This window comes from Simochromis diagramma, unplaced genomic scaffold, assembly GCF_900408965.1.
Source record: "Simochromis diagramma unplaced genomic scaffold, fSimDia1.1 OVJJ01000646.1, whole genome shotgun sequence".
In the NCBI taxonomy this organism is placed as follows: Eukaryota; Metazoa; Chordata; class Actinopteri; order Cichliformes; family Cichlidae; genus Simochromis; species Simochromis diagramma.
Window position 1 is genome coordinate 2416748 of NW_024387279.1, and position 21346 is coordinate 2438093.

Below are 21346 nucleotides of genomic sequence, written 5' to 3' on the forward strand. Positions count from 1 at the left end.
TTTCAATTTTGTTTATTTGTTTGTTGTTGTTTTTTTTGGGGGGGGGGGGGGGTTAACTGGTGAGGCTAAACAAGAATAGAATAACATTACTTTTGGTTTTTAAATAGCAGGAAAAAAATATATTTCTAATCATAATTTTAACCAAAATGGAGCAGTCAGCGACAAGTATAAAGCCAGGTCAGAAACACGGCTATTAAACGTAGCCTGAACAGCCCAGTCCAGTCACAAGAACCTAAAAGAAAGGCTTATCAGGGCTCAGTCTGCATTATGAAAGTGGATTTTATTTAGTAGTTTGGAGAAGAAATCTGTTTTCACATCCAGGAGGCTACTAGATTCTCACAGCAGTCTGAGAATGAAACATATGCACAGCAGTATAAATTCTTTTACTGAGACAGGGATAACATGTTAACTGACATGTGGGCTAAAAATGTATAAATGCAACCGCTACCTGCGCTTCATGCTGCAGCAGTCTGCCAGGTGAAACAGAGGAGAGAAAGGCTTGTCTTAGTAACAGCCACATCAAAGAGATTAGTGAAATACGATATATGTTCATATGAACATACATGCACATTATAACCTATTGATGCAACGTTGCTTTATGGTCTTGTGGGACCCACACTGAATTGAATGTATGTATCCAACCCTGAGGGCCTCTTTTTGTTTTCTTAACAGTGTCATTTCAACCGAGCCTGTTAACGGAGGCGGGGAACTGTATGCTAAAAATGCTCTGATGAGCAGCTAAAATGTCCAAGAAGAAGAAAAGTCGTCGTTTAAATCAGCCAATGGCAGCAGCGGAGCACCGCGCTGCGCCTCTCATGGTTCATTGGGGGGCGGGCCTTGCCGGGGAGGCCCCACCCCTCAAGGCCGCGTAGTTTGGTTGAGCACAGGCTGCAGTTTCAGTTTGTTTTATTCACCATTTTGAAGGTAGCTGGAGGTAAAAAAAAATATAAGAATTTTTGCGTTAGGAGGACTACTGGCTGCCGTACTTTTATTTTCACGCGCTAGCTCGGACGGTGGAGTTGTGCGTCAACCTCACTCCCCTCGGTGTTTTGCAGAGCGGGAATCTATATTCCTTTCCCCCCCCCCTGTGCTTTTTCTTCTCCCCCTTTCTCACATCCTTAACCTCCACAGTATTCCTGCAAAATGTCAAGACCAGTGAGGTAGGTGTGCTAAATATGTCTTCTGCTCTCTCCGAGTTAATAACGACACTGTGCTGGCGCCTGGCGTAGCCGATAACGTGCACGTCTCCACCATGTTGTGTTTTATGAGCTGGGAATTTGTTTATTTCATGAAAAAATAATGGGAATGTGTGCATGCGTGTGTGTATGTGCGCTTCTCTTCTCGCGTGTGCACCCTCATTTTTTTCTAATATGGATCCCAGCGCTGTGGACTGTTCGCCATGTCTTGTGTGGAGATACGCGCAGCCCGCCGCCGTGTCGTGTCTCTCATGCTTTTAAACGGATCCATGATGTGCATTGTTGGCTGCTATGTAGGCCAAGCGGAAAATTAGTCGGTGTGATTTAACCAGTTACGTTTTACGGCTCACTTAAGCCAGGCCAGATAACGTTTTTCCCATTTTGTTTGAGAATGAGAATATGGCTACCCATTCATCCAGGGTAGGCTCCAGAAACGCCAATACACCCCCACACGAAAAAAAAAAAAAAATCTCCGGAGGAGGTGGTGGTCGGCCTCGGGATTTGATCTTGTTACCGCGCAGACTGTGCGTGTCGTGTTGTAGTCGCCATTACATCGCATTTCGGGGGGGGGGTTCGTACTTTGAGAACATTTTTAAAAATGGTGTCAGCCAACGAAAATGTCGTTGTTGTTGGGGGAGGAGGAAAAAAGAGCACTGAGAGCGGGTCTACATTTACAGAGCTGGCAGTAAATTAACACTGCTGGCTGATGTCAGAGGAAGGCGGAGAACTACAAGAAGTCACCACACCCCCTCCAACCCCCATTCCCTTTGCAAGATCCCCGCTGTGATTATAACGCACGAGGTGCATTCAGACCTTTTATTCAGATTAAAATGCCTTTTTACTGTAAATCACATTAATGCTAATCTAATGTAAATTCAGTTCTCGAAATTTTGTGGCGACGACATGGAATCTTTTACTGGGTCATTCTCGCAGAGACAATTGGGTGAATATTTAGGGACTGTATGAAAATTACTCCTTATTTTAAAAAAAAAGCTGTGAAGTTAAAAGAAATCCGACATTAACTAATGTTCTTCTTAATCTTATATTCGGGTTGAGAAAACAGGGTTTCTGCCTTTCAGAGTTTCTAAGATTTTAAAGGCATTGCATTAAAATAAATTGTAAAAATAAGGGCTTAGTTGGATTTAAAATGTCTTGAGGTATTTTTTTTTTTTGTTGCGTTCAAGACACGCCTAGACTAAGAACGTAACAATGTTAAAATATGCTTTGTAGGATTTTAATATTTACTTTTTTTTTTTTTACATGCTAAACACAAAGTCTGTACGTGAGCCCTCAACAGGTATAAAACAAAACTAAACATGTCGATTAAGACAGGTGAAGTCAATGAACTTTGGACAAAATAACACTGCCTTACTCTTTTTGTCAACACTCAGAGCACAGCAATCACATTTGAATAAACTTTATTGGAATTGTTACTTAACAAAGCTTGAACATGTGCGCCATCCAAATGTTGCATGCCATATAGTCATTGTCTGGCAGTAAGTGATGGATTGCAGGGCTGCCTCATATAACTGAATGCTGCACTGTGAAAGATATGGGACAATGTGCGCCAACATAAAACCTGAAAAGGATGAAAGAATAGTGCTCTCAAAACGATTAAAAAAGGAAAAACTCAAAAATGTTTAAGCATTGAGTTATAATTTTAAAGTCACGAGGACGATCAGTAGAACAGGACAAAATGTCTTTAGGAGCATAACTACTTTCATGCTGAAAAAAAGCAAAACAAATAATTAGCATGCGTTACATAGAAAGGGCATTTGATACCTTGGGCAAGCTCTGCTGGGAATAGCATGTTTTTCTGTTTGTTTGTTTTCTACACATAAATTAAAAAATAAATAAATAAAATCAACTCGATTAGACACTTCCACAGATCCATTGATGAAGTCATTGCAGTTAAGATTTTTGCATTTTGTTCTTTATTGAGGTTGCTAGAAAGTCAATACTAAAAATGACTGTTGGACTAGATACTCATTTACAAAAGTGTTGTCCCTCAGCCGAGACAACTTCACACAGCACTGTTGCAGATACTCAGGCACACAGCCCCTCCCCTCACTAGCAGCTAAACACATGAACAATAGTTGACATTTAAAAAAACTTTGAGGAATTTTGTAAAGCTCCATTTTCACCAACATTGACGCATTACAGAGTTATAATAAATGCTAACCTGCCACTGTACATTTTAATGTTAGCTATTAGCCGCCATCCAATAGCTACATTAGCTGCCTGTTAAATCCTCATTAACGTGGTGGCTAGCGACAGTGGCTAATAGTAAAATAATACATTAATATGGGAGCTATGCTGCAGGCGCTGTCAGTTCTGCCCATCTGTAACATTCATAGACAGTGTTACTTTAACATAATGCAATTATTTGTGCCTATAGTGTGTTACATTTTCCTCTTAAGACAAAAATTGAAGCAGTCTGCCAGAAATGATAGCAGCCTACTTTACCAACTCTGTTTGAATAGAAATGAAATTAGAAGCCATGTCAGCAGAAGCACAGCTATACCTCAGACACCTTAAAAATATTCTTTTTGTTGTGTAGCACCACCCCAAAAAATCTTGAACACATTCTTTACAGGTATGTTGCTTGTGTTACTCATGCTATTGTTTTTAATGCTCAAATCTCCTGATCAATAATTTACTACTGGTTTAAACTAGTAGTAACAAGGAATAATTGCATGAGACTATAACATTCCTTGATAATCAAATGTTTTAAATATTAGTGAGAAGCGTGGTACCTTGCGCTGTGTCTACAACTGCAGTATATGGTGATGCATTGCTTTGGTAGCGAGGCTTTATCAGTTAACTCTAATATAGCCAACTTCATGTATCTTTTTTTTGGAGGGGAGGCAAGAGCTCCACCTAGACCTCGGCAGCATAACTTTACGTTTTCACGACCTACTGGGCTACAGAATTTAACCATAGAAAATGGTTCGATTGGAAATACACTACACTTTGACCTACGCCGTAACCTGAACTGGAATATCATTAAAATGGTGTTTTTACAAGAAAAAAAAAAAGATGCAATTGTACACTTGTGTGTTCAACCCAGCTGTGACGACAATGGCACAACGTGCCAGATTCTAAAAATTAAGAGGTGCACAGCAAGTCAGATGGCCACAAAAGCAGTGGTGCATGCTACATGATGTGACGTCAGAAGTCGTCCCGGGCCACCCACGGTGGGTCACGTGGCGAGAATAAAAACACCATAAGAAAACGAAAGCTGTCAGTAAAGTCAGGAGAGCTATTGTGTGTAATTAAGAGCTGTTTACAACTGTTAATTTGGTTGTTTAATAAACAAAATCTAACGTTGTGCATAACATTGCGCACATAGTGTCAGATTAATTTGGAAATATTGCTAATGTCAGCATTGCTAGCACCAGCAGCCAGGGTTGTCAGCCTGTGTACAGGGTGGTTGACTGTTACTCCAGTTGACTGGTTCAATGCTCATTATCGTGATTTGTCCCCCCCGAGCCTGATTCTACTGGAGGTTTCTTCCTGTTACAAGGGAGTTTTTCTTTCTTACTATCACCAAGTGCTTGCTTACAGGAGTAGTCTATTTTAGGGTCTTTACCTTTACGATATAAAACACTTGAGAGATGAATGTTGTTGTCATTTGGCATTATATGAATTGAATTAAATATGCCAATTCAGTCAGATCAAATGACCAGTTCTGTAGCAGCTTTGTCAAATTACTTAGCCTAATAAACTGTGTGGTTATCTACATCTTAACACTGCTTGTTTATGAGCACATTATTTTATCACTGAAATTATAATGGGTTCTGTTGTAGATTAGTGGAGGTAGCAATTATTCTTTGTTTACCATCTGTGCTTGTATGCTAACATGAGATTGAGTCTGATATTCATTATACTTATGCCACATTATGCTACACTGGAGCTCAGTTTGCTTTAATTCTTGTATGAACTGCTAGCTGCACTCCTTTTTTTTATTTTTTTTTAATGCAGCTGGTAGTTTTACTCATAGGCAGTATAAAAGCTGCATTATTTTAAATGGCCACCGGGGGAGATACAGTTGCTGCAAAAAGACTGCCAACCCTTTATAGTCAGCATGTGTTGATCTTTTTGACGTTACATCACGTTGCGTGCACCACTGTATTTGAGGTGCTTCAGTCAGTCGTGCCCCGCTTCATTTTTGTAACCTGGTGTATTGTACCACGACCGTCACAGCTGGATTGAAGACAGTACGATTGTGTCAGTGTTCATCATTTTAATGATGGTCCAGTACAGAAGCTCAGTGATACAGGTGACTGTGTGATGATGACGTGGCAGCGAGCTAAGTGACCAATGCAGAGGGTATACTGGCGCCCTGTCTGTTTGAAAACGGCTTTCTGATTTGACTTCTATAAGTAGTTTCCTGTTAAGTTTGTGGTCTGTTACTATTTTCAGGCTGTGTTGAATAAAATATCAAGCCCGCTTTGTAATACTTAGTCATACCGTGTTTCAATGTAATACTGTGTATCAACGGTATACTCATTAGTTAGAAACTTCTGATTGACAAGGCACTGGCCAATTATCATTCACATCTGGTTTCAAAACACCAAGATGGCATTGTTAAAATCTTCAGAGAGTTCAAAACAAGATTTCTAATATCAGTTGGTGACATTGTTTTGCTGTATCCATATTTTGTACCGTTTTAGGTTTCACCAAAGTAACATTACCGGTTTAATAAAAGGCAAAAGCCCACTGCTGATCTTATTCAGGACAGACCTGCTGTTTTGCTCTGGGAAAGTTGCCGTAGTCAACTCCGTCCGTTTCAGGTCCCAAAGTCAAACGAACACTACGGTATCACTGAGAGTTAAAAACTGTCTAAATTCTTTCATCTGTAATAAAATGATCAGCGTTGCTGCTTTACCAGGTGTAACAATTACATTTAACATCCAGGCATCCATGAAAACAGAATTTATTAAATTCAGTTAGAAGTTAGCAGGAAGTTAGCTCGCTAGCTTCCACCTAAACATGATATAGCATGTTCTGACTGAGAGATTTCTGAAACAAATTAAAACATACAGCTCTGCTGTCACTTCAAACATAAATGAAGACAGAAAACTAAACAGCAGTGACATTTGTAGGGTTACCGAAGTTGGGCTAGCTGGCATATAATGATGTGCTACGTGATCGCTAGCGACACAGCAATGTTAGCATAACATAAACACAGTGAAGCTGGAGGATGAACGCTAACTTTTTTCCACTCGATAAAAGTTAAGTGAGGGTTTCTGGTGGTTAGGGACAAATGCAATCGCATGGCAGGATGCTGTAAACGGACCAAACTTCAGTCAGGAGAACAACTGAGATAATCCATCCACAATACGAGGTTAGTCATTAATATACTGCAACAACATGGGAATAGAGTAGCTGCGAGAGAATTCAGCATTAATGAATCAATGATAGGGAAGTGGAGGAAGCACAGGTTTCCTCATATTCCAAAATTGCTTCGTCTCTTTGCTTTTACTGTTGCCCGGCATAATTTGCAGATGATGTTGTTTGCAGCCGCTGCAATGCTTTTGACCAAAACAGGCCCAGCTTGATGACCCCATCAACATGCGCTATCGCGATAGAGCGGTATAGTCAAAATCTCTACCGTTGGCCAGATTTATATCGTTTCTACCGTATACCGTTTATACTGCCCCCTAGGGCTGGGCTATATCATACCGTTCAGGGTAATACCGGTGTAATTTTGGGCAACAATAGGAAAATGAAATATCGCGATAGAATATGGGTAAAACGCGCATGCGCAGTGCCTATGTTTACATACGCACATGGCGGCGACGTAGAATGAGAAGAGCGAAAGTGGATTGTTAAATGAAACGGATGAACCAGAATTGGTTTGTAAAAATGCTGCAACTTCAGTGGTGTGGAACTGGTTTAGCTTTTGCCCGTCAGATACACAACAAAGCACTATTTTTGGTAGCGCATGCTAGCGGGCCGTCGTTATTACCGTGTTGTTTGGAAAATACGGCACACTTAAAACCAATCCTTTGGTTTTTCTGAAAATCGACAGAGTGCCCCTTATAATCCCGTGCGCCTTATGTATGAATCCTGGTTGTGTTTACTGACCTCGAAACAATTTTATGTTGTACACGGCGCTCGAAAATCTGTCAGATGTTTTAGTACGACTTTGCTAAGCTACGAACCCGCACCGCTTGATGGATTGTCGGAGCATTACGGCTATCGTAGGCAGGCGCCTCGCGGAGTGATACGTACTGTGCTTCAACATAATATTATCGTATTGTGTGTGTATAACCTCTTTTTAAGTTTTGTGGATAATATACATGGTTATGCTGAGGATATGTCGGCCAGTTTCCACTGGAAATGCCTTTTGGTTAAACTGTCAGCAAGGAATTTGCACTGTTACGTTTTTATATAACTTTAATGCACATATAAAAAGCTGCTTGTTTAAGTGAAAATACATTGATTTATTTTCTTTTGCACTAATAAAGTTGTGGAGTTGTAAAGTATTTTGTCTAGTGTCAGTTATATCGTCAATTATATCGTTATCGCAAATTTTCAAATGTATATCGTGATAAATATTTTTGGTCATATCGCCCTGCTCTACTGCCCACCCCTAATTCAGGGGTAAATTTTTTCCCAATGATTTTAACCTGAACTGTCTGTTTGTCTTGGTCAGTGCTGCTCTTCAGTTTTCCAAAGGGCGTGTTTCCTGAAGTGCAGTCAAATACTGTCACTGAGACCTCCCCCATACACTTGGCCCAATTAGCCTTTGTAACTGTAGAAGGTAGACCAGTGTCCAGTTCAGGGCCCCCTGGCTGGAAGGCGTTTTATGTCTCGTACCAAATAATACGATCGAGACATTCATACACAGCCAGCACGTTGCCACTTGCACCACCTGAACTGCTGGACATTACATATGATAGCTTTGTTGCACTCTAGTCTACACTGTCTAATATCGGGTTAAGGCAGTAACTTAATGTAATCTAATGCAGTGTGTTCTTCTTCACAGGAACAGGAAGGTGGTGAACTACTCACAATTCAACGAGTCTGATGACGCAGGTAAGTGAGGCTTCAGATGTGTTTCATTACAAATGGAGTGACACAAGGGCAATGTACAGATTAGTCTCTGCTATAGATATTTAGCATCAGTGCACAGTAATGACACAATTTAAGGTAAAAAGTATGAGGTAAAAAAAAAAAAAAAACCTGTCCTGTGAGGCGATACTGTGTTTTGGTACATTTATAGGCGCACCGTTTCTCTTTACTTTGTGTCGACCAGTAAATAAATACCTCTGCAGAACAAATGTTTGACAAATCTGTTCCAGTTTTGTGTCTGAAAGTAAACAGAATTTCAGCTGAGATATCAGATTTTAAATCCCCAAATATCAACATTGGTTTTTAAAATGCTTCATCAGCTGGAATCTAAAAGATATTCAGTCTCCTGAGAAAATCATGGTCCAAGTTTCCAAGTTGAGGCAAAGTGTAAGTTCTTCAGGTGCTGGTTTGGCTCATGGGGCGAGAAGGTGGCTGGGTACGGCTGCCTTCCTGACCACTCGTTACTGCGATATCCAGCCAAAGCAACAAGGATGAACAAAGTTAATTTGCCCATTTTTGTCCATCCTATAAGTACAAAACTAATGGTCTTCTGATAGTTTTAAGTATAAGCAAGCTAGCAATAACTGAGCCTAACAGCTGGTTTTATTCTGGTAGTGTTTTTCTTTTAATACAAAGAAGCGGTTTGTTGCTGCAACATTTTTGCCTGTTCTGGATTATGGAGATATTCTATATATGAATGCTTCTGCTCAGTGTCTCTGGATGGTTGATACTGTGTCTCATGCTTCTCTGAGGTTCAGCACGAACCGTAAATTTCAGACTCACCACTGTGAGTTATACCCTCGGGTATGTTGGCCTGCTTTGGCCAGTCAGTCTCATTTATACGGTTTTATATATTAGGCAATACTTGGATTGCTGCCTTCCTATATACGTTCCCTGGTTGCAGTGAAACATGCTGGTCATTATTCTCTTCGTCCGCATGGTTACTTGTTGCTTTCTGTTCCATTTGCCTGAACTGAACTTGGCAAAAGAGCTTTTGTCCATTTAGCCCCCTCGGTTTGGAACGAGCTGCAGAACAACGAAAAAAATGACAGAATTCATTTATTAAATGATTTTAAATCAGAACTAGTCCCATAACATGCAACTGTTTCAATTAGATTGCTTGTCATTTTAATTGAATTTTATTTTATTTATTAAACCCCCCCCCCCAGAATATTTTAAATTTATTTGTGTGTGTGTGTTGTTGCCTTTGTTTAATTGTGTAATTTGTGTAAAATCTCAGTGGGATCTTCCTGGTTAAATAAAAAAAAAAAAATGAAAAGTCATTGAGAGTAATTTAGAGTGGTGACTTTAGCATTTAACTCAAAGCACTGTGATGTCTTAACTGGTATCTTGTAGAGCTGCTAGCATGATATTGAGTTGTGTGTCTTAAAGGTTAAAAGTGCGCTTTCTCCTTAGATGAGGAGTATGGTGACGACAAGCCGAAGAAGGTGCGACCTGCCCCTCGTGAGCACAAGCGCTCAAAGAACTCGCAAGATGACAGGTGAGCCCTAAGTGGAGATTTGGTAGGATTGTTGTGTCTGGTTACAGTTTCTAATGCAGCGTCAGACACTGTGATCAATTTTACACTTTATCACTTGGATGTAAAGGAATAGACTTGGATCTAAAGGTCCGGCAAACATGTACATGGTGAAGCGTATGGTGATCCGTCCTGATGAGCTGTAGACCTGAGCTTTTATAGGAAAATAGAGAACAGGAAATACATTGTTGATTTAATATATGTTTGAAAGGGAGAAGAAGGGAGGACAAAGTACATCACATGTTGTGTGTATCAGGATATCAGAATATGCATATTTTTGTTAGTGAAAGATCTCAGTGGCAGGATATTAACTGTGCCAGAGACAAACACTGGCACCGTTTATCAATTTGTTTAATAGTTCTTGGATATCAAAGCAAGTGCCAGTTATAGTGCTGATTGCTCAGTCTCTTACTGCTGCTGCCACCTGTGGCCCAGCCCACCACAGGTGGCCTTTATTCTCTCTATCATGTGTGATTATCGCGCTGTTTAATCGGCATGTTGGTGTGTTATTTGGCAGATAAAATCACAGTTATGTGAATAAATTAGTCAAGTCTGAGAGACTGAATAGAGGAGAAAATGGTTGTTTTGTATTTTTACATTTTTTACTCAGTAATGCAACAGTAGGCAAAATGAAACATGCTTCCCACTGAATGAATAATGTTGAATCAGTGAGAGTAACACTGGCTGGAGCTCATCAGGACATCTTTCAGACCAGTCCTCAGCACATTACGTCCATATTATTTCATCCATGCCAGTCCATTGCAGTCTGTCTTGTTGAAGAGTTCCTGGCTGCCTTTCCTCGACTTACTGAAGACACTGTTTTGTTTATTTCTTGTTCTGCTCCCCAGTGAGGACTCTGATGACAAGCTCTCCAAACCCAAAAATGATTCAGCAGGTAAGTCAGTCTGAGCTACATGAAAAAGGTTGACTCTCTCTGAAAACAGCTGGAGTTTGATTAACGCTCACTGACTTCCTCTGTGTCGATACTAAAGATGACTTTGGCAGCGATGATGAAGACAATGACTTTGGAGAGGAGGAGGATGAAGATGGAGGAAGTGACTATGAAGAAAAAAGAGGGAAAAAGGGAAAGAAAGCCAAGGTGGAGAAGCCCAGCAAGCGGGGGCCGAAGAGAAAACGGGCTGCAGGTAACGCAAGTTTGTTTGAACGCTATGTCTAATTCTCTGCTACAACTCTGGCAGCATGAAACACTGAAGACGTATGCAGCTTTTAATGTTGATCAGCTTTGTTTGTTGTATATGGAATTTTACTTTGGACAGTGTTATCCACACACACGGTCAGATTGACTAAGAGGGGCAAATGATGATGCGCTCGCAATCTCAGGAATGCGGTGATGGAGAATGGGAAGATCTGGGAATGCTCTCAGGGCTTCAACTGGCATTATGCTAATTTATAAACAAAAGAATGCAACAAATCAAATAATGACCAGCAAACCTTTGCAAGAGTGGTCGGAAAACAAGCAAGCAATCATATCAAAAAAATTCCGCATAAAATTCAGATCACTTAATGACAGCTGAGGAAGAATCAACGTTCTGATGTGAATGTGTTTGTGGTCTAACTGATCCAACAAGCTCTGATCCAGACTGTGGCATCGAGGTAGGTCTGGATCAGAGTTTAGGTGGAGATATTGAGGTGTTATTTATCTGTTAAATGCCAGGTCTCTCTTGGAAATGAGACTTTTACCTGGATAAATAAAGGACTAATAAAAAAAGTTTGAGTGATCGAGCACATGATTTTGATTTGCTCAGCTCTCGTCGACCCTCTGAGTAAAAAAGGTTCAACCTCTGAGAGCGGCACACGGCGCTTATGTGTTTAACATTTCCACAAAGTGTTTTCTTGAGAAAACAAAACCACTCAAGGAATAAGTCATCGTTTTGAGATTGATATTAGTCATGGACTCGTTACTGGTCGCCTGGTAACTGGTCTAAAGGAAAAACTAACCAAGAGCCTCATTCTTGGTAAAAAGCTCTACTTTTATGTTTAGTTTTTTAAACTCTCAGAAACAGGCTGTAGTCTGAGCTTCAGATGTGGCGCTATACATTTTAGCCGCATCAAAGAAACAAAGGAGTTGGCAGCTAAAATGTCAAAACTGTCTAAAGTTTGATCGGTTGTGCTCTGTCTGTATTCTTAGATGTGACCAAACAAGGCGGATGTCAGTTTATCAGCTGTGTTCTGTGTAGCCATGGCGGTGTGTTATAGCTTCAGGAGACTCCACAATGTTATCCTCGTGGTTTTATCTTAAACGATAAAGAGATCATTGACATCGATCGCTTGACATTACACATCCAGCTGGAGGATATCTCACTCAGCCCACCACAGCTCGAGAGCACTGGATGTGCTCTCCTGGACATTTATTCCTCCCACACTTTCAACTGATTGAAGCGTTTGCTGTCCTACAACGGTCCCCGACACTGTGATTTATTATTACTGTGAATGGAAGCTACAGTGGACGAGGCTGATCAGTCACTGTCATCTGCTGAGCTGCGATTATAAATACTGACAACATATCGGTATTTGTAATTAATATATTAATTAATTGATGGTCCGGACAATATCCTGTTCGTATCTGCTGCCCACTTTTTAGTTATAGTGGAGCAACTTTATGTTGCTGATTTAAATCAGCCTTTATATTTCTGCCTCATCAACAAACGAGTGAGTAGTTACACACAGAGGTGTGTGTGTGTGTGCGTGTGCAGTGGAGCCAGCAATGTGGGCCTTCAGATGTCCTACATGGCATAAATGGCTTACCTGCAATGCTCCACTGTGGCTTTTCATTACACATCAGGGTTGTACATGTTGTGTTTGTGCTGTGTTGCTTTGCTGCTAAGCTGTTTAGGCAGTATCCCCTCACGTATGTTCATTAGTTACAGTATGGATGTGAACCGTGCGCTCATGCTGGTAGCCTGCGTTTGTGGTATTCATACTGGAAGTGACTCCTCAACAGCAGCAGTAATAAGTTTTCTGTGTTTGAGGCACTCGGTATACATCATGGAGGGTGGATGGCACCGCCTAAAGGCCACAATATACCTGCTGTAATGGTCGTTTCACTCACCGCAGCAACCACAGGAAGCCTCTGCAGTAATTACCTGGACAATAGGTGTCGCCAATCAGACAGTCAATACCAAAGCCAAGACTTTGGAGAGGGGGCACAAACGCTGAAGTTTTCAAACTGTTCCAAGCGGTCTCTGAGCTCCTGAGCTGGAATATCATTAAAATGGCGGGAATAGCCGGCATGATTATGCACTCGCGTCCTCAACCCAGCGGCGGCGGCCACAGCGCAATGAGCCCAATTGCAAGAATCTGAGCACGCGACAAGTCGAGCACAATGGCACTGTTAATGGGTGCATGCTAACCACCAGCCTGCACTGGCATGGCTGCAGCTGTTTTGGTTTTTGCTGATCTCGCAGAGGAATGATGGGACAGTAGATCTGTCCTTTTTTTGTTTTTTACGACCAGTTGATGTGGAGGGTTTGTTGTGGAATTAGTGGAAAGATCTACGTCTGAATAGAAATAAAGTTGCATGATACCGGAGATCAAATAAAAGCACTATATAGAGCAGCATTAAAGCACTGTTTCCGTTTGTCTTGTTTGTTTTACCCATCATCCTCTGAGTCGTTGTGTAACTGTCTGTGTGTGTTCTTGTGTAGATGACAGCGATGACGACAGGGAAGTGAGTCGAAAGCGTACAGTGCGTCAGGCGGCCTCAAAGGCCGTGTCCAAACAGAGAGAGATCCTGCTGGGAGATGGAGGCAGCGAGGATGAGGAACACGAAGATCAAGAGGAGTCCTACATGGACCGTATGTAGAACACAGCACACTTTGATACAGCAGCTCATGTCTTCACTAAAAACAATGTTCCTGTATCTTCATTTGCTAGAACAAAGGCAACAGTGAGCTGTTTTTGTAGTATGAATTTTTATCACAGCTTAAATGGTATTTTAACTAGTAATTGTTTTCAGACTTTTAGTTTGATCTATAGCCTCCATTCTTCGTGGCAATAGTACTCATACTGTGAGCATGCATGCACCTTTTCTGGCCTCTTTAAACCATAGATAAACCATCGTGTTGGTGATGCTTTTGTTTGAAGCCTGGAACGATTTGGTTCTTTTGGAACTGTACAGGAAGCCAAGCAGTTCAAAAGCTTGACAAAAACAAGACACCATTCATCTAGCTGTTCATCCAGCACATAAGCCACTGTACATACAGTGGGGCAAAAAAGTATTTAGTCAGCCACCGATTGTGCAAGTTCCCCCACCTAAAATGATGACAGAGGTCAGTAATTTGCACCAGAGGTACACTTCAACTGTGAGAGACAGAATGTGAAAGAAAAATCCATGAATTCACATGGTAGGATTTGTAAAGAATTTATTCGTAAATCAGGGTGGAAAATAAGTATTTGGTCACCTCAAACAAGGAAAATCTCTGGCTCTCACAGACCTGTAACATCTCCTGTAAGAAGCTTTTCTGTCCCCCACTCGTTACCTGTATGAATGGCACCTGTTTGAACTCATCATCTGTATAAAAGACACCTGTCCACAGCCTCAAACAGTTAGACTCCAAACTCCGCCATGGCCAAGACCAAAGAGCTTTCGAAGGACACCAGGAAAAGTATTGTAGACCTGCACCAGACTGGGAAGAGTGAATCTACAATAGGCAAGCAGCTTGGTGTGAAAAAATCAACTGTGGGAGCAATCATCAGAAAATGGAAGACATACAAGACCACTGATAATCTCCCTCGATCTGGGGCTCCACGCAAGATCTCATCCCGTGGGGTCAAAATGATCATGAGAACGGTGAGCAAAGATCCCAGAACCACACGGGGGGACCTGGTGAATGACCTGCAGAGAGCTGGGACCAAAGTAACAAAGGTCACCATCAGTAACACACTACAACGGCAGGGAATCAAATCCCGCAGTGCCAGACGTGTTCCGCTGCTGAAGCCAGTGCATGTCCAGGCCCGTCTGAAGTTTGCCAGAGAGCACATGGATGATACAGCAGAGGATTGGGAGAATGTCATGTGGTCAGATGAAACCAAAGTAGAACTTTTTGGTATAAACTCAACTCGTCGTGTTTGGAGGAAGAAGAATACTGAGTTGCATCCCAAGAACACCATACTTACTGTGAAGCATGGGGGTGGAAACATCATGCTATGGGGCTGTTTTTCTGCCAAGGGGACAGGATGACTGATCCGTGTTAAGGACAGAATGAATGGGACCATGTATCGTGAGATTTTGAGCCAAAACCTCCTTCCATCAGTGAGAACTTTGAAGATGAAACGAGGCTGGGTCTTCCAACATGACAATGATCCAAAACACACCGCCCGGGCAACAAAGGAGTGGCTCCGTAAGAAGCATTTGGAAGTCCTGGAGTGGCCTAGCCAGTCTCCAGACCTCAACCCCATAGAAAATCTGTGGCGGGAGTTGAAAGTCCGTGTTGCTCGGCGACAGCCCCAAAACATCACTGCTCTCGAGAAGATCTGCATGGAGGAATGGGCCAAAATACCAGCTACTGTGTGTGCAAACCTGGTAAAGACCTATAGTAAACGTTTGACCTCTGTTATTGCCAACAAAGGTTATGTTACAAAGTATTGAGTTGTATTTTTGTTATTGACCAAATACTTATTTTCCACCCTGATTTACGAATAAATTCTTTACAAATCCTACCATGTGGATTCATGGATTTTTTTTTTTTCACATTCTGTCTCTCACAGTTGAAGTGTACCTCTGGTGCAAATTACTGACCTCTGTCATCATTTTAGGAGGGGGAACTTGCACAATCGGTGGCTGACTAAATACTTTTTTTGCCCCACTGTACCTCACTCTATCCAGGTATTCACACTGGAAATAGCCAGGTGTTTACTTTAATTCACTGTGTTCTCCACAACATATACACATGATGGGAAAATGGAGGCATTAGAAAACACCCAGATACAATATTTGGTCCCTTTCTGCTAACAAAAACAGTGCATTTGATTATAACTCCTGTGTCCTGGAGGTTAATGTTCAACAGCGTGTTTATCTCCACAATTTACAAACTGAACTTCAAGTTGTTTTCACTCACCGGAGTTTGTCAGCTAAGCTAAGCTCAGTAAGCTTTTTTTCTCATAACTTAATTGGTTCTATTACTAGTTTTAGTAGTCTTTAGTCTTGTGTTTTTGCTCCCTATATGTTTCTAGTAGAACGATAAAGCAGGTTGAGTTTGGGGGCAGAGCTGCATTGGGATCGACAAGTCTTTAGATCATGTTCATGCAGACCTACCCCTCAGTTTCAAAATGCCTGGTTTGCTTCTTGGTGGGACGCTGCTAATCAATAGGTGACGCTGAGGTCACTACTCCCATCTTTTATGTATAGTCTGTGCTTCCCAGAAACAGATGTAGTAGTTGGGTATCAGTAGACTCCCAAGTCTTGCAAATTGGATGTGACCCAGAGAGCCACAACAGTCAAACTGGAAATGGAATCATCCTCTAAAGCCGCAGTGCTATCATGGTATTAACTGGAACTGGAAATGGATGAAGACATTAAAGTACCTCAGTGTTTGAAATGTTTTTTGTTTTAAACTGAAGCTGGGGAGGCTTTAATATTCCAGGCATGCTGTGTATGTATGTAAACAGTGACTCTTGTTCAGTTGGATACCCTCTGTGCTCGCTCTCTGAGATTCTTCTGTGTCCTGTTTGCAGCTGACGAGTCTGGCAGCGATGAGGACTTCATGGTGGAGGATGACGATGACAGCGACTACGGTCACTCCAAGAAGAGAGGCAAGAAGGTGATTCGACGGCGACGGACAGACAAGGAGAAGAAAAGCCCCAAGCCACGGCTAAAGGCCACAGGTGAGGCAACCAATCAGAATACAGGTGCAGGAAGATGGGTCCCAGTATGCCTGTGACGTGGCTTCCTTGCTCACCGTAACTTCATTGTGCAGTCACAGGAGGTCACTGCAGTATTCTCCTGAACGATAGGTGCCGCCATTCAGACAGTACAACCACAAAAATGCTGATGTAGGAAGAGAAGTAGTCAAAACCGGAAACAACGACTTTCCAAGTGTTTTTTTTCCCCACAAAGTTTTCAAACAGCTGCAACATTTCCCTCTGTATATCTGTGTATCTCTGAGCACACAAAACCTTCAGTTTTTACACCCAAGTTGTTTATTTTAGGAACTGTCAGAATATTAAATGAATATGTTAAGTAAGTTGACATGCTGGCTATGAATCCTGTTCAAAAGTTACAATCTTAAATGCTTATACGAGGCTGGGTTGCAGGCAGAGAAGCCCAAGCCTTCCCCTCAGTCACGTCCAGCTTATCTGGGGAAACACGGAGGCATCCCCGGGCCAGCCAAGCAATATAATCCTTTCATTGAGTCCTGGGTGAGGTGTTCTAGGCATGTCCCATTAGGATTTGACCCAGGGAGTGACCATCTCCAAGTAGCAGTGCTATTTTGAACCCCTCTTGAATGACTCAACTCAGAACCCTATCGGTGAGAGAGAGGACAGTCACCCTTTTAAGAAACCTAATTTCCACTGTTTGTGTCTGCAGTCTTATTTTTTGCCTTCAAAATAATGAACGATAATAAGCTGCAGCTCCATCTGGTGGCAGATGGCTACGTAACATTTAGGACACGGCGATTTGTAGCATTTTCAACGGAAATGTTAACAATTAGATTAAATAACGAGTGCGTCGAGTACTAGTGACAATAGCAGCGATCAGTCGACTAGTCATTACCCTGCCCTCCCTTCTCTCACCCCAACCGGTCGCAGCAGATTGCCCCGCCCCTCCCTGAGTCTGGTTCTGCCAGAGGTTTCTTCCTGTTAAAAGGGAGTTTTTCCTTCCCACTGTCGCCAAAGTGCTTGCTCATAGGGAGTCATATGATTGCTAGGTTTTTCTCTGTATGTATTATTGTAGGGTCTACCTTACAATATAAAGCGCCTTGAGGCGACTGTTGTTGTGATTTGGCGCTGTATAAATAAAATTGAATTGAATAGTCGCGCACATCGTGTTTTGTGTGCTCTAAAACGAGAGCTGAACAAAATTTTCCTGACAAATGCAGGAGAAAAGTAAGTCGCTGCTTGCTGACAGAAATACTGCAGCAGGCTATTACAGGACTACACATATGCAATGTACATTAACAAGTACTTGTTAAGGTTGATGGTGCAAAAATGTGTCACTGAGTGGATCCTGATCAGAAATGGAAACAGAAAATATGAATTGGTTTGCCTTTGCTTTGCACCTTTGCTTCAGGTGTGTGCCAGTGCAGAGCAGTGGGTACCGACCAGTGTTAAATATATTCCTCATTGTGAGTCAGAGTTACATGGCAGCCCGCCTGTGTGCATTTACCTGTGCGATTAGTCACTGACTGATTTGTGTCCCTCTCTCTGAAGTGACCCCCAGCCCAATGAAAGGAAAGGGGAAGGGGCGCCCCAGCACCAAGGCGATGGAGAAGAGCTCACCCAAAGAGGAAGAAGAGGAGGAGGACCCAGAGAGTCCCCTGGAGGAGGAAGAGGAGGAGCCCGAGAAGAAGGAGAGTTCCCCAGCTCCCAAGAAGACAAAGGAGGCCGCAGGAGGAGAAGAGGAAGAGGAGGACGAGGAGGAGGAGGATGGCTCAGAAGAGGAGGCACCCTCTGGAGAAGACTAGAAGATGGTACCCATTTGAAGCCCATCCTCCACATCTCTCTCTGTCTGTTCTCAGTGGGTTTTTTCTGTTCTTCTTTTTGTTGTTTTGTTTTTTTTCTTTTTGTTTTGCTCTGCGTTTAGACTTTTGTTTGGTTTTTTTTTTTTTTTTTTTGGTTTTTTTTGGTTTGTGCCGGTGGCCTGGCTCAGTGGTTTGGACTTGGTGTGCTTCTTTAACCTCCCCCCTCCTTCTCGCTGCCTCCAGCTTGGACATAGTGCTCCTGTGGCTGTACAGCATATGTAAGGACTTAGCATTTTCTCTTCATCCTTTCTGGATTTTCGTGTGAAAACTGTCAGCGCTAGCAGGCATCCGTCCCGAGTGTGAACACACCCCTTCACTGCTGTGTATCTTTGTTTCCTCCTCGCGGTTATCAGGCATGACTGGCCACACTCTTTACTATTTTTTATTTTTTTTACTGATATGTGTCGGTAAGTTGAGCACTGTATTTGCAACATGACGTTGAGTGAGCACGTGCAGGCAGCAGTCAAGCCTTCACCCTCTCTGGTTTGCTTTTTTGGCACCAGGTGGTTGTTTTAGACGGTTCTTTGAGTTTGAGCAGCGTCTTTTAAATTCTTTTTAAAGCTAGCTCCGCTTCCTTCAGACACTTTGATCTACATAGTTTGCGGCTGCTGTGTTCGCTACATGTCAGACTGCCACCGTTGCACATTTCAAGAAGACGCGCGTGTGTGTGCCTTTGCATACATGCTTAAATTTTCATTGGGGTACTTTTTGTATTTTTCCTCTAAGCCCATCAGCTACCTTTGTGAAATGGTTTCTGTTGTTGTACATCAGGCTTTCTAATAACCTCCTTTTAAAAAACACACACAATTTCTATTCCCTGCATGGCTACAGCATCTTCTGAACACTCAAGCCCTTGTGCCAGGCATCCTGAAACCGTTTTATTTTAAGAAAGAGGTGTTTTTGTTTTCTTTTGTCTTTTTTTTTTCTTTTCAGAGTTAAAAAATGAATGTTTTTCTCCTGTTGGTTATTGTTCTAATTCTCTATTCAGATTTTTTTTGTAATGTTTGTTTTTTAAGAAAAAGAAATAAAATGTATCTTGATTTTAAAGAAAAAAAATGTCGACCCTATCCAATCTGTTCTTGCCTGATGGTTTGATCAGCCATCCCTTCTTTGACTTATTCTGTCCTTTTCATCCCCCCCTCCCCCCCCCCAAACACATCCGCTTTAGCGAGGTCCATGTTTCCTGGAGGCTTTTTTTTTTTTTTTTTTTTTTTTTGCCCACATTACTGTTTCCACAAGTGGACACCTTTTTGACTCCAGATTTCCACAGTCCTGCGACTCGGGAGTAGATTAAAAGCGGGCAGCTCGGTATATATCCGGCATTTGTTTCTCTGTCAATGCCTTAATTTTCATTGAGTTTCGGTCGTGGCTCTGATTATATCGTCACTGGAGGCCCGAGAATGTAATCTGTCCTCAAGTTTTAGGTCTTTGCTACAAACGGCAAATTAGGCTTAAAACGAGTCAACAATCTGTACGATCAGCAATCCAAAGCCATAAAACGATCTCAAAACTAGTGACTCGGAGATCAGGTGCAGCACTTGTGAGATTAAACGTTTTTTGTTGGTTTTTTTTTTTTTTTTTTTTTTTTTTTTTTTTTTTTTTTTTTTTTTTTTTGCAACAAATAGTGTTTGATGTCAAAGCGAAAAAAACAAAGAAAAAAAGCAAAACAAAAAAACCAAAAAAAAAAAAACCAAGTCTGTATTGCGGTCTTGGGAGTGTGTTTTCACATAAAGTCTGAGGCTGCAGTAAACGTCAGTCCTGGATGTGTACAGGACCCACTCGAACCTAGTCCCTGGTTCAGAAGCACATTCGATTGTTTTCCGACTGTCCTCGTTCGCAGGTTAAAGTGTTCTTTCTACGTTCAGGTCCTGAATTGGCACCCATCTGTAGCTACTGTCATTTTCTGATTGGAACTTAAAAAAAAAACAAACCTCTGTTTATATCAACCTAACGCTGTTAGCGGTAGGGTCAGATAGCGGCTCGTAGTTCACAGCACTGAGGGCTTGAATGACGTTCCTATCATCTTCCCGCAGGAGCCACATGGCATAAGGCTATGAATTTCTCCTCTCTCATTCATTCTACAACTTCTGTTCTCTTTCTGTCTTTTTTTTTTGTTGTTTTTCTTTCAATCTACCTTCAGTTGTACTGGCAATGTAAATGTAAGCCAAGTTGTGATTCCTACAGGAGACCAAGTGGAGAAGATTTTGTCAGTAGTATGGAAAAGGAACACTGAACTCTTGAATCTTTTTGCATGTTGTGGAAAAGTGCGAAGCGGTGATGATGATGGTGGTAATGGCAATATTGTGGTCTTACAAAAAAAAAGTATTAACAACGATGTTGATAATGTTTTTGGTTTCCCAGCTTCTAATAAAGGCAACCTACTTTTTATACAGATTAACTACTTGTTTTGTGCCGTTGAGCTCTGTGTGGGTGGTGACTGGAGGGATGAGCAAGAAGGGTTTGATGGGTAATAAACTGCAGTGCTCCCTGACTACCACTCGGGGGCGGCGTGTTCAACAGCACCACTATGTTTTCAGATGTTGATCAGGTCTGGTCACCAGATGCTATATTTAGATGGGCTTAGTGACAGTGCTGCTGAGGCACTCCTAACCCAGAGGGGGTAGGAAGAACATTTGATCTGTGTGTGTGTGCGCATATATTCCCTCAATTTTACACTACATGTGGGACCTTTCTATCTAAATAGATTTTACACAGAATACAGTACAGTTTATTTTTTTAGCTGGTCCACAATAAATTATAACTGCCCCAGCCACAAACCATCAGTCTAATGCCACCTGAGCTCTTTAGAGCTTTACACAACATAAACTTTA

At 41.8% G+C, this 21346-nt stretch overlaps 1 protein-coding gene across 1 annotated transcript; it reads left to right on the plus strand.

The window, feature by feature from the left end:
• The first annotated feature begins 832 nt into the window (after positions 1 to 832).
• nucks1a (nuclear casein kinase and cyclin-dependent kinase substrate 1a) lies at positions 833 to 20913 on the plus strand. The gene is made up of 8 exons (XM_040003101.1): positions 833 to 1160; positions 8194 to 8243; positions 9696 to 9780; positions 10665 to 10711; positions 10809 to 10961; positions 13482 to 13631; positions 16510 to 16659; positions 18205 to 20913. Exons 1-8 carry the CDS (start codon positions 1144 to 1146, stop codon positions 18456 to 18458), a joined length of 906 nt encoding a protein of 301 aa, XP_039859035.1. The 5' UTR covers positions 833 to 1143; the 3' UTR covers positions 18459 to 20913.
• The last annotated feature ends 433 nt before the right edge of the window (positions 20914 to 21346 follow it).

Bases quoted from the DNA above. Each gene is read 5' to 3' on its own strand.
- nucks1a (XM_040003101.1), top strand. The intron at 8,244-9,695 runs GTAAGTGAGGCT...CTTTCTCCTTAG, and splicing joins CAACGAGTCTGATGACGCAG to ATGAGGAGTATGGTGACGAC. The intron at 9,781-10,664 runs GTGAGCCCTAAG...TCTGCTCCCCAG, and splicing joins AAGAACTCGCAAGATGACAG to TGAGGACTCTGATGACAAGC.